Consider the following 14,031-nt stretch of genomic DNA (forward strand, 5'->3'; position numbering starts at 1 on the left):
TACTCACTGTAAATTAACAGTGATTCCTCATTGCCCTTTCTCTTAAAATAATGTCAAACTGGATCTGTGCTTTCACAACAAAACATGTTAGGGCAATGTTTCACAACTCAACTTGTAATTACAAACAGAAGGAGACTCCCATAGATTCAAACAGTTACCAGCACAAGGTTTCTGTCGTGTGTGATTGCTGTTCTGCAGTGAGCCTTTGACCTTCTTTCTCCGAGGAGGGTATCCTTCTGAAAGTTTTGGAAAGGTCAGTCTTCTGTATCCAGTGCAGATAGGGAAGAAGAGGGAAAGAGCATGCCAGACAACGATGAAGATGTGTAGTATGGAGACAATTGATGGTTTGTAAGAGAAAAAGAGCAGCTTTAAAGGGTGAGAGACAGAACTGAATGAACAAGCCAACATCACAACATAGTTCTCAAAGCTGCCCTTTGGGAATATAGCTGATACGTTCACTTATTCTGTAGAATGATTAAGTGTTTGTGTATCTGTGTGTGTGTGTGTGTGTGTGTATATATGTAAAAAATTAAACCGAGCACGCATAGTCTGGCTTCTGGAGAAGTTGCTGCTGGCAAAAGCATTGTTCTCTATGGTTATAGAAAATACTGGGGTGAGGGGAAGAAGAGTCAGTGTCTTCTGATATGTGAGGAGCTATCTAGGTATAAACAACTGCTGAGGTCAGTCCATTGTATGTCATCTAGCTATGTTCCTGTAGTAAATCCTGTATAATAAACTGCTAAAGCAACTTCTATTTTAAAAAATTATCTTCTGCAGGCTTGCAGCATGGAAGAGACTCTGGGAAGTTACACTGAATACTTGTAACTGCTTTGCTCCTGGGAAGAACCATCACATCTGTTCTGTCAAGACTGAGCTCAGTGGTAGTTTTCTCCACACTGATGCTATAAATTCTGTTTTTCAATGCATGGAATATGTGTCAGCAGGATTAAATCAGGACAGTCTCCCGAATATGGAATCCCAGAGAAAGCACTCACTGTGACTTCCGAAGTAAGCCAGCAACATCCTGAAATTCTTGATTTTTCTCAGATACTTTTATTACTCAACTGAGTATTTCTGCAGATATCTGTTCTGAAATACGTTGTTTGACTTGGAGCAAGCACTGTTGCTGGGCTGCTCTGAAAGCTTGCGATGGCTCTGACTTCTCCAAAATCTGTAGCAGGGGATTTGATGCAAAGAGAAGAACTCGTGCGCCATGATGGAAACTGTTTCCATTTCCTCTCTGCGAACATCATCACAATAGGTAAGTGAAAATTTACCGTCCTTTCATCTAACAGTTTGTATTGAAAATACTTTATTTTTCTCCCAATTTACATTTATTGTATTGAGATTTCATACGGGACTTCAGTTTTCCTTAAATTTGTTTGAGGGAATTGTGCTTGTATATTCCTCAAGTGCCTTTTTGCTATGTAGTTGGCTTGATGACTGGAGTTTAGGTGAAGTGTAAACACGCACGCACCACCCCCCAAAAAACAAAACCAAAAGCCCCCAAAACCCCAGAAAAACCCAAAACAAAAATAAAATCCACCAAAAAGCGCCCCCAAACAACGAAGAGTTACTCTGGCCTGTGTTTGACCTGTCCCAGTAGCTGATGACATATATGAGACTGTAAATATCTGATATAGGCTGGTAATTACATGAGGGGGTATTGGAAAGCAAAACCTGTAGCAAGTTTAACTAACTAATGGAATATTGCCTTATACAATAGGGTATTTCTGAATCAATCTTCCTTAAGACCTTGCTTGTACACACAGTCTTGGACATTTGAGTCATGGGAAAGGTCCTTTATGTGTAGAATCCCTAAAATTTTAGCATCACATATTCTTAGACTGGAGGTTCTGCATGATGAACTTTGCATTTGCAGTCTTAGGAAGGTTCAAGCTGCTTTTATTTGTTTGTTAGCACAGTGTTGTGTTCACCTACTAGTAGCAAACCCTCTAACATGCAGAAAGATATGATTAAAACCAAGCTTTTTTTAGCTCTTTTAAACTGACTCCTAGACTAATCCCCTGACCCTTAACTCTTTTCTCCCTTAAAACAATTAATTCCTTGGTGATTTTAACGGAGGGTGAAATTTATGTGTGTATTTTATAAACTACTTTGCATGAAGGAACTACTTGCTTTTTCAGTGCCATTAAGGACAGCATGAATTGTTATGAACCTTTTTGCTTCATGATATCATAAGATTATGATTCTGTTACCAATGTTTCCCAAGACATGATAGGCAGCATAGTATCTTCACATAACTAGTGACATTTATTCTTGAATAAATGATCAGTGTGTTTTTGAGATGCACTTAAATAGATGGGAAACTGGCTTCTACTCCCAAGTTAAGGAAATTTTGAAAGCAGGGATGATGTGCCTATCATCTGTGATTTGTTAACAGAGAATCAGAACACTGGTGCCTTCACAGAAACCAGCAGATGCATCTGTGTTCCTTGCTGTGTGACTTCCATTGTATCTGTAAGAATGTAAGGTCTACATGTTTGAAAAGTACCATATTTTGAACATAAGATTTTCAAATATAAAACTAAGCAGCTGCACATAGAAACCGTGCTCCTGCTTTTAGGTTTCCATATCCAAATGCAGTGGCAACCCAATAGTAGTCTGTTTTCTTATTCTTACCCCTTCTTGTCCCCAACAGATAATGGGTATCTGGTTTAGTTTGAAAATGTGGCTAATAAAAGTCAACACTCTTCTGAAAGAATGCAAGCCTGCCCATTTTAAATTTGACCATTGCATTTTTAGCTGCCTCCCAATGCTGACTAACAGTGATGTTTTTCTGAGAGATGAATTAATTAGCTGGAATATCTTCAGTGGATAGTAATTTGGTGGCTTGTAGCTCCCTTTGGCAATTAATGTAGATTGGATACAAAACATGTAAAAATGAAGCTGACCAGACACATAAACACAGGAGAGGAAAAAAAATTAGAAGTCTTAAAGTCTTGATGGTTTAAGAGATAAGTCTTGGAATTTAAAAGGAATGTGGATCACTTTTCTTTGCAAGACCAGTAGACAGAAGATGGCCAGCAAGAACTGGCTTTTGAATATAGGTAGAAATTAGATCTGCCATTTATTAAGGGTATCATATCCCATTTAAGCTTCCTTTTTAGGGTTTAATCCAGGAACTAGTAGAGATCAGGATTATATCTAGCAGGAGGAGAGAGATACATATTTTCATATCTGGCACTGCAAGTTTTATTTCCATAGATCTCTGAAACATCTCGTGCCGGTCATTGGTCCTAAAATAGAAAAGTCTTTTGACTGAAATCATCAGTGGTTTTAAGAGGGAGGGTGATTGTTGGAGAAAAGACAATTTATAAGAATTACAGAATTTGGTCTACACAGCTTTGCAAGAGCAAATGTTTGTGTCAGATGAATTCCTTTTAAGAAGGCAGTGAGGTATGCTGAATCTTTTTGTGAGACAAAAAATTATTTTTCTTGTCAAAGCAATTTGTGCTAGTAAGAAACAAGCAGTGGTAGCCTGTAATTCAGCATTATCCTTTTTGTGGGTGATACTGGTGCAGTTACTTGTCAACTATTTTTGGCTTTCAACAGGCTCCTCTATTCAGCAGCACCCAGTGCTCCTAAATATTTTACTCTTTAATCTTTACCAGATATTTTCCAGAGGGAACACTAAATGCTGAGAAAACTGGGAGGAATCATTGCACTAGAATGCAGCTATGAAGGCCATAAGAGCAGTGAGGAGAACCCAGCCTTCTTCTCAAAGCAAAACATTTTGGGCCACATATTTTAAAAATGTAAATTAGCATCATAGGATGAGACTGTCAAAACCGATTGCAGATTTTTTTTTCCTTGATTCTTTCAAGTGCTTCTGGAAAATATTTCTTGAAGTTGATGAGAGTGGGATTTATACTGCCTCGGGTTGTGGCTCTGTGCCATGAAGTTGTCTGAATTGAGCTGAACGATACAGAGCTCAAAGAATAACTATTGTTAGCTGTTGCTCTTTTTTGCGTGTTGACAGCTTGCACAGAGGAAAATGAACTCTTCTCTTAGGAAGCTCTGTAGATTACAGATGTGATTTTGCACATCAGGTGTTGACTGGAAATTGGGTAGGAGGAGGGGAATTGTGTAACTGATGTCTGTGGCAGATGAATTTGTGCTACAGGAGAGATCTGAAGGAGGAGGAGCTGGTTTGTTGCATTAAAAATAATTCTTTTTAAAAGTTGATTTAGCCCAAGATTTTAATCGGAACTTCGTGTATTCAACACATGACTTGCTTGAAATACATTCTCATTTACTGCCTATGGTCATGAAGAAGACAACACTAAAAGTTTGGGCTGGGCTCTCGCAGGAACTAATTTCATCACTTTGGCCAAACTTCCAGCTATTGTGAAATCAATTTTGCCTTCTGCTGGCTTAAATTTTGGGCTGATATGTATATTTTTTACTAGTGTTAATTGGGCTGAATATATTTGTATTGTTGTATTAAAAATAGCTTGTCAGTGAAAATACAATCCAGAATTAACTGTCATTACACTAGTTCTTATCATTATCTTGTATGTTTAGAGATACTAGTTTTTCCCTAGTGGAGGTAGTCATCGTGTTAGATCATCGTCTAACTCTGCTTCTTGGGTTCACTGTATGCAGTAAGTACTTAACTATTCTATATTTAGTCTTGAATTTATGCAGGTAAGTGGAGCATCTTTTAAAAAATAAATTATTCCAATACCTGCTTTTTTATTTTATAAAAATAACCATAAAGCATATTCTTAAATGAAAAGGTGATCTAAAGGAAATGGATAAAATTTTAACTTCCTGCAAACAGTAACTACAGTTTTGCTATGGTGTGTGTTAAATGAATATGCATTTTTTTTTCAGTAGTGTTGCAGAAATCTGATTCTTTCAAAAGTCTGTTGAGCCTCTGGTGGTGTCTTGTTTGCGTTGTTGCAATTTAGGCAAATTCCAGAGCAGCTGGCTAAATGAAGCTTGTGTTGAGTGTCACGATTACTCGCAATGGAACGAATCATGTGCTGAAGTACTTGCAAAACTGGGATGTTCCTGCAAGGTATTAGTCTTAGCTGACAAATCTCTGGTGGATGGAAGGCCTGTAGTGGGGGCTTTAGTGTTCCACTGCCCTCTCTTGCCTTTGCACAACTCTTGAGCTCTCCTGCCCTCAGCTCTGCAAGCTGTTTGGGTCTCTCTGGTTCCTCAGTGTATGAAGATACGCTCATTCATATGCTCAGGGGAAGGCTGCCCCAGTACTACTATTATAGTGTGTCAACTGGAAAAGAAAAACATTTACAGAAACTGTTTCCTGCCTCTCACCTGCAGATCACACCAACAGTGATTTTTTTTTTTTCTAGTTCTTTCTTATAAATTGGCTTGTAAGGTGAGTGAAAAAGTAAAGTGCAGAAATATAGAGGCAGATAGGCATATTGCATCATTTGTGTTTCCTGGCACTACAGAAGTAAGATGGTATGCTCTGGTTATTGCTATATCATATAAACTGACTTTTAGGGACCTACTTTTTACTTGTAGGATGAATTGTAATTTGTGGCCTCCTGAACAAGAATTGTCCATTACATACTTCTATGCATAAAGCTCCATCAGTGTGCCCACGTAGGACAAAGTGCAAAGAAATGGCAGAAATAGCTGGAGGGAGAGAAAGTCTTCATTGTGCCCGTGCAGCACTTCCAGCATTCCAGTGCAAGTGGGCCTGAACCTAAACAAAAGCTGGTCTGCAGCTCAGGAATCCCTTTGCAGACTTGTTCGGAACACCCACTTGAGTTAGTTCTTAACTCCCTCATTAACTCTTTATATGGCTCAGTTTAAATGCTGCGTAGTGCTCTGACAGCTCTTATTTTGCTTTGTATTCTAATGCATGCGAAGCGATCTACACAGGAGTGATCATAATACTGATGAGTAGCCTACTCTTTCAGCTTTATCAAGCCTGTGCTGTCAAACGGAACGCTTCAGCTTTCTTATTTGGGTGAACAGATCTCCAAGAAAATGTAGGAAAGGATGGATCTAAAGAGTTAAATCCCTAGCTGGAATAAATCCATGCGGTTACAGAAATACTGTTCAATTGGTCACTTGGTCCCATGGTATGGTAGCTACTGACCATCTACTCTGTACCATCATTGTTATTCTTAGATGGCTTGAAACTTTTAGCATTCTTCTACAGTTTTCTGAGTGTTTTTCATTAGCTGAGACAGTTTTCAAAACTTGTTGCTTTTTTTTGGAAGAAAAATTCCACTTTTCTGTGTAGGTTGTATATAGATCAGAAAAAAGATTTCTGTGTAAAAATGAAATCTGAGTGGCATACAATTAACTTTTACAAAATTTTGTTGTATAATGTGATTCGACATTATTACAGCAGCATTGGGAACATCCAAAATCAAGGAGGTTTGTGGCAAATTCGGTAATCCTCTATTTTTCAAATATGCTTTGGCATGTCTAGGCTGACTTTTCCCTTGTAATCTGATGAAAGAGTGCTGTGCACAGACATGCAAAAATCCTGTTTGCTTAGATACATAGTACATCAGATTAGCCTAGAGAAGTACTTAAGATGGCCTTCAGCATGTGGCTCTAACATGCTGCCTGTCTACAGGAGCAGTGCTTCTGGCATGGCAGGGGCTTGGCCGAGGTGATCTCTAAAGGTCTCTTCCAGCCCAAAGGATTCTATGATACAAGTTTAGCTGAAGGACAGACACACGAGTGATATTTTGTGAATTGGCATCAGCTGTCTGAAAGTAACCTGAATTAAAGCTAAACTTCTGTGAAACTGCCCATCAGTTAAAAATAGAATGTGAACTGATACTGTGGTTCTCTAGTTCTGCACGTATTAGTGAGTGACCGAAGAATGGATATTGCTTTGGGTTTGTTTCTTGTTGATGCAGTTTGAATCGAATCTGAAAAGACACACTGTTTATCCCAAGTGTTTAATCTTAAATATGTCATTCTCTTTGATTTGGTACTACATAGACAGTGGATAGTACAAAATTTTGACACCAAATCCTGATGTTTTTGCATAGTCTCCACTTAAAGAATTATGTTTTCAACACCTTTTTTTTTCTTTTTGAATGGAGAGTAAGGCTGTAGTGTAACGAACACTGCAAGCTGCTGTTTGTCCTTTTTTTGCTGCAGAGGCAGAACTGACCAAGGGAGGGTGCAGAATGCACGATTGTTTCCTTTGGCAATGTCAGCTTAACATTAATTTAAAATGTTCATGAGTCCATGGACTGTTGTAATGAAGACATGAATCTAAGAATATAATACTGGGCTGCTCAGCAGACCTAAGTTCTGATTCTGTTACTAACTTCACTTTATCCTTCTGTTGTCTCTTATTTTGCTTATAAATGAGAACTGCTATTCCTGCACAACAGACACTTCCCAGTCATGTTTGCATCTTTATTACCTTGTGCTGAAACACAAATAATAATGGTGTTCAACTTCATTTCATTCAGAAATGTAATAACTATGGTAAGATCTTCTAGATAGTGACACGTGTGGATACTGTTATCAGCTGCTTGGGAACTGTCCTGCAAAATACAATATGTAGACCCCAAAAAGCCTGGAAGTTTTGTGTAGCTAGAAACACTGAGTTAAGTGAAAATAAGTTTGAAATGATTTTTCCTCTTTCCTGCCAAAAAACCAACCCAAAAAAACCCAAAGCCCAAGCCACTCTAAGCATACAGAAATTTTTAAAATTAGAGATGGTTTTGTATTAAAAAAAAAAAAAAAAAAAGCCACATCTCTTATGATGTGGCTGTTTAAGTGAAGCATCTGTTGTATAAGGCAAATGTTCTTTTAGCACTCATTATGTATTCTGGATAGCAGTTAGTTCCATTTAGGGATGTGTAATCTAAGACATGCTAAGAATAGGAGGGAAAAGGTTTTTGTCAGGTTACCATTTTAAAATGTTGGAGAAAGACCTAGAGTTGGGCTATGAGAAATGGTGATTGAGCTGTCTGTGTGAACTGTACACAAGCATGGCAGTCAGCAGGTTCCAAATTCTGCTGCTTGCTTTTTGCAGTTATCCTGGATGAGCTGAATCCTTGCTCTGTGCCTCAAACGGAGGACAGTAAGAGATTATCTGTGCAGCAGCCAGCTCATGTGCCTGCTCCGGGTGGCAGACGCTTCCTAGTCTGGGTAGAGAATTCCCCTGCAGTCCCTCTCTGAATAATATTTCACCTACATGTGGTATTTCTATCATGTAAATTCTGTGCCTTGGATGTAAGACCATGATTTCTTTGTAAACTTGTGTGTATTTGAGGGGCAGAAGTTGTCCTAGAATACATGAATTTTTTAAAAAGTGTGTAAACAGAGGGCTCAAAAGCGTTTCTGCATGTAGTGTACTGGGTGAATTTCTATTGAGGCTTCTGGGTGAGTAACAAATTAACACTATTTATTTGCAGAAGAGGTGTAAACATGTAGACATTGGTAAGAGACCTGTGCTGCAACAGGCATATCTGCAGCTCTGAGGTTTAGCACTCTGAACCTCAGTCCCCGAGACTTGGAACGGTAGAGCTAAATAGATTGAGATGTATTATTGCTTGAGCTTATTTCAGCCTAGAATTTCTCCGAGATTAGGCTTTTACTGCTTCCTAATGCAGATTCAGAACGTGACCGGCAATCTCTAGCCAGACTTTCAGTTTTTAAAAACAAAAATTGTTCTGTTTGTAGACACGTACATGCAAATAAGCAGCCAAATATTTAGGTGGGTGTTTTGCCTGAGAAATCACAAACTGATGTATTTTCATCTCGCGCGGTGGTGGTCTGGAGCAGATCTGAGGACTGATGAAATGGTGAAACTGGATCAATTTTCAGTTTGAAAAAGGCTTTCTGTTGTCCGTGCTCATGTAGCATTAAAGTCCTAGAAGAAAAAGTGTTTGAAAGAATTCAGTCTTTGAGCTGTTTCATCTCCCGTTACAAAATGACTGAATTCTAAGAAATTGTGTTGTTTATGTAATGTAGTGTGTGTTGTAAAGGAGAAGGTATCTTGAACTACTTGGTGACATGAGCAACTTCCAGTCCTGAGGTCATTTTGCAGTACAGAAGGTAATATCTGACTGCAATTTAACAGTAGAGGGCACCGGAGTTCTTAATTTATCCGTACATTCATGACTATATATATATATATGCATGTTCCATACATACATTACATACATCTGATGCAGGGTAGAGATTTGCGAATCATATAAACGTATAAATTTATAAACATACAAATTTAACTAAACAAAGTCAGGCTTGTGTGCAATACACATTTTTTTGTTCAGAGATACTCAAAGATATGTAAAGCAGCTAATGTATATTTGGATATTGTGCAATTTGTGCAAAAATTAATCTTGTTGTGTCTGAAATTTAAAATTCAAGAGAGTTCTATAAGGTTCAAAAGTACTCTGATGCACTGCTCTGAATGAAAACCTTTCTTGAGACTGATAACGTTCATGATGAACCAGATAAAACTCATGTCACAATGCCCTTCAAGATTGCGATAGAATAAATCTGGAATATTTCAGTCCGGTTTAATCTTGATCTGTGCTCTCATGATACAAAAGTGAACAATCTCTAAACCTTCTGGCTTGTGTTTAGACTACTGCAAGTGCTCTACAACCTGGATTCTTTCTCAGCTGGTATCTTCCTATACCTATCTACAGAGCGGCCTTACAATACTGCAGTTCTGCTTTGTATCTGTTTTGGATCTTTCCCTAGGATAAATGATGATACAAGGAGCAGCTCAACAGTAAATCTGAACCAAGCTGTGTGAGGATCTTGCATTTCATTTTGACTGTGCTGAACATTAGTATATTGTCCTTCAGCTGGTGTGATTCATATATTCCTTTTTCCTGTCTTTGAAGAATGTGTATTTGTTTTCTTATGGATATTAGTTTGGAACAAATGAGCTGCTTTTTTTTTTTTTTTTTTAAACCTTGCAATTTAGCCCAAAAAGATTGAGCAGGCAGTGAAAAACTGTCAAGCGTTTTAGAGTAATTTCTTTCTGGGGTTTGTTTGGTTGGGGTTTTTAGTAATGTAGCTCTTGGAGGCTCTGCGCCAAGATGCCTAAAGGTGTTTAGTCTCCTAACTCCTATTTAGGCACAGACATTCCCACTGAAATGTGTTGGAAGTTAGGAGCCTAAATATTTTAAATTTGACACCTGCAATGAAGCAGAAGGGTCTTCAGTTAGTTATCTCCAATATACACATCCTTTGATCTGGTTTTAGAATCATGAAATGCTAATAAATGCCTGTCTTTGTCTTCGTGGAGTTCTGTTAGGATAAATGCATGGAAGGTTGCGAAACTGTCAGAAAACCTAAAGGTCTGATTTGTTGGGTCATTCTCCACTGTCAGTAGGAATATTGCAGTTTGGCCTCACCTTTCTTTGCTGTGTGCTACTGAAGTCATGCGACTATAATAAAAAGGGGAGAGTTACTGGGATAGTCGGTTTATATGCTAGCTCTGTTTGTTCTGTAGAAGTTAACTAGTGAAAGCAAGATTAAATGTACTGCCTGATCTCTGCAGAATCGGAAGTTTTTCTGTACTGGAGAGAAAAAGCAGTGTACTACACATGTAGATATAGCTATATGTTAGCTTTATAGTAGATATCTGCATCTCAGATTTTGATTTCTGTAACTCAAAATCATCAGGCCTTCATTTAAAGTTTGAAAAGGAAAGTAAAAAATGGCAGGTTTGGGTTAAATCTTCTAATGAGCAGAAATCAAACTCCGACTCCCTTTTTTGAGGTGCTAAAGACTATTATATTATTCCAGGACAATTAATAATCTCTAGAGAATCTGTGAGCAAGTTATAATGTCCTTACAGAAATAACCAGTCTTGGAGAGGAGGCTGAGCAAAGCCCCTCTTTAGGCTTAGACTGCAACAACTGAGTGACATGCTATCGATATCATAGTATTGCCTGATCCGAGCTACCGCTGCAGCGTTACTACAATTTTTTTATGTCACTTGTGGAAGAAATGGAATTATTTTGTTGAGGTAAAGTCTGAGGCATATTAATTTTTTTGTGTGCTAGTGTTAAGAGCTTTTATGGTTGAACATGGGCCAGAAACTAGATCACCTGAATGTGACCTTCTGTTTCTTCCACCTCTGCCAAAATCTCCTCCTTTAAGTTTTCTTGCTGTTTCTCTTGTATACCTGTTGCTGCCTGTAAAGATTTTAGAAATATGTAGTGGGAAATGGAACACTTCAAGCAGAATAAACAGCATTGTTTGCGCACACATTCCAGAGTCTAGGGTAAGAATATTGCTACTGCAGTGGTCTGTCCGTATCGCTGTTGCCATCTACTGGATAAATGCACAAATGCTAAGCTGGCATCATGTGCACGAAGCTAGCTAAAAAGGAGTGACAGGAGACTTTGGAACAAGAAGTTCTATTTTTATCGCTAGATATATACATTTCATGATTATTAAACAGTTCTCATAAGCAGTACCGTGACAAAAGCATGATGCATAAATATGGTTCTTCTACCGTAAATGACCAGTACTGTGCAGGCTTCCATGAAAGAGAAATCCCAGGAGAGTACACTGCATGTGTGCTCAGATTTACATAGCCTCCAGACATTCACTTCATCCTTCTAGAGTGCAGGTTTAGAACGTTTCACGCTGCCTCACAACCAGTTCTGTCAGAGTACTGTTATTCCTAGAGCTTTTGTACCTGGCACCACTTGGTGGTTGCTATCTAGGGCAACTACTAGTGTGTTGCCTCAAAACTGCTCCTAGTTGCAAGACAGAATAGAAATTCTTGACAGGTGTGAGTATCTGGTAGCGTGGAAGTTACATTTCTTTATAGTTTGATTGTTAGAAGCTAGTGAAATAAGTAGAAATAATGCTCAGTCAGATGGTTAGAGTAAGTGCAGTATGTTTAGAGGTAGTAAACTAAGTTCTGGGTTGACTGAACCAGTTCGGGAACGATCAAAAATAAAGTCTTTATAATGCTGCGAGGGGAAAAATATGTTCCTTTCATTCATTTGGATGGGTGCTTAGCCTGTGTGTCTGTCAAAGACTGGGGGGGAATCCAGTATTCTTTGATAAAGTTCAACTATATTGGCATTATCTGTGGGAAGTTCTTAAGATACAGCCATTAGCTGTGAACAAGTCTGTCAGTCAAATCAGCCCAGAAGGATGCTGCTCTTGGAAGCACTGTAAACACAAGCTGAGCCTCTCCCTCATAGGTTTTCTCACAAGTAAATTATTTGTATCTGCTGATAGTTCTGGTAAACTTAACCCCCCTGAAAGTCACTGAATGCAGATGTAGCCAAGTGACTCAACTCTCCTGTCTTACAGCATGGCCTGTTGTCTGGCTTTGATTTGCATTTGGAGCTTGGCAAATGACTTGAAAATCCAAGCTCCCCCCGACTGTGTGACACTGTGAAACCCGCCTGCCTTTGGATAGTGCTTTCCTCCCAAAACATTTGAATGCCCTTCATCTGCAAGCAGTTTACTTTTTATCTTTGTTCACATCACAGTCTTATCTGTCAGTTCGATCTGAGGTTAAATACTTCATCAGAGACACAAATGCTTTGTTTCTTGAGAGAACAAATAACTTCAGTTGTCTTCTGAAGGAAATCATAGTGGTTTTCTACAGTTAATTACGAGGAACTGCTTTATGTAGGGCTGCTGCTATCTTCTAGGAAAGTCCAGCATTCTTCAGCTGCATCTTTGGCTATATAGGAAAAGAAAAAAAGAGAATAATCTACGTTTGAACTCATGATCTCAGATACAAACCATGAGTTAAACCCCTGTAGGGAAGCTGTTCCATTATGGGTCTTTAATATGCTGAAAATGCTCTGCACAGAATAGAGGAGTTGTGCATGGTTTATAGGGAAAAGTGAATGAGATTATTTTTGGCAATATTTTAAGGTTTTGGTTTGGTGTTTTGGTTTTTTTTCCCTCGGTGTGAGACAGACTCCTTAGCTAGTGATCAGAATGAGTCTCAAGGATCATGCTTGCAATGATGGGGAGCCATATTGTTTGTTTGAATGCTTGAGCTTCAGGAGTATAAGCCAAAAATATCTTAAATGGTTAAACAGATCTTTGTGAGAAAGATATCCTTCTCCGTTGGTGTAGATGCTCTTGCTGAGAGAAACAAATGTTATTTCTAATGATGAGAAGGTCTACTAGCAAATGTGTTCCTTTTTTTTTTTTCTCTCCTTTCTCCTCTGTAATTCCTGACGGATGTTGTCTTACATGAGAACAGCGCCGTGCAACAGCTCGGTAAGAGCCTTTGCAGAGAGAGGACCTAAGGACCCTTCTATAACGTGCAGAGTTGGTAGTTACAGAGCTGGAGCTCACCTCAAGTGCTTGGCTTTTCCAGTGATGGCAGAAATGTTTGTGGTGGTTTTTTGGTTTGTTTTTTTTTACACAGCTCTTAAGTAACAAATAAGGCTTCCTTTAGCCTACTATGGGTGTTATGTATCTTAAATACAGAAACGTTAACAAGTTATAGTAAAACAAAATAAAGGACTGAACAAGTTCCTCTCTTCCTTCGATATTGGTGAAGTTTGGGAGATACTTCTCTGGGAGGAAATAAAAAGCCAAGGTTCACACAATAAACTCACCAAGGATCTGAGTATATTAGAATGTGTTTTGGTGTTTTACTGAATTTTACATGTTATCATGTCGATCTGCCTGTGTACCTTTTCCTTGTACTTAAAACTTTTTTCTTTTCATGCTTTTAAATATTTGAGTGTTAAGTACTGTATTCCACTGAAATATATAATTGTGAAACAATAAGATAGATATAAATCACGTTTTTAATATTTCATTTTGCCTTTTTCCATAACTAAATGGAAGAGTTCTCTGACTAATACTCGCTTAACCATGTCCAAGGCCATGGACATTTAACCATTCCAAAATTTAATGGAGAATTGAAGCCAACTATTTAAACCACTCAGAAGGTATCGTTTGATTATTATTTTTTTTTTCTCTTTTGGATAGTAATTGGACTATAGTCAGTGGATGAAATAATTGAATCTGATACTCTACCACTTGCCAGGAACACTTGATATTTCCCTGTAGTAATAATCTTTTTCC

At 38.3% G+C, this 14,031-nt stretch overlaps 1 protein-coding gene across 3 annotated transcripts in view; it reads left to right on the forward strand.

Moving 5' to 3' along the window:
* The first annotated feature begins 815 nt into the window (after nucleotides 1-815).
* Nucleotides 816-14,031, forward strand: part of PLCH2 (phospholipase C eta 2) — a 100,920-nt gene continuing 87,704 nt past the window's right edge. The window contains exon 1 of one of the 3 annotated variants that reach the window (XM_026862738.1): nucleotides 816-1,261. In XM_026862738.1, the coding sequence (XP_026718539.1) occupies nucleotides 1,150-1,261 (112 nt within the window). In that variant the 5' untranslated portion in view covers nucleotides 816-1,149. The remainder of the gene's footprint in view (nucleotides 1,262-14,031) is intronic. The other 2 variants (XM_026862739.1, XM_026862722.1) reach the window with 2 other exon arrangements.

Source organism: Athene cunicularia (genome assembly GCF_003259725.1).
Source record: "Athene cunicularia isolate RWA chromosome 21 unlocalized genomic scaffold, athCun1 chr21_part1, whole genome shotgun sequence".
NCBI classification, from domain to species: Eukaryota; Metazoa; Chordata; class Aves; order Strigiformes; family Strigidae; genus Athene; species Athene cunicularia.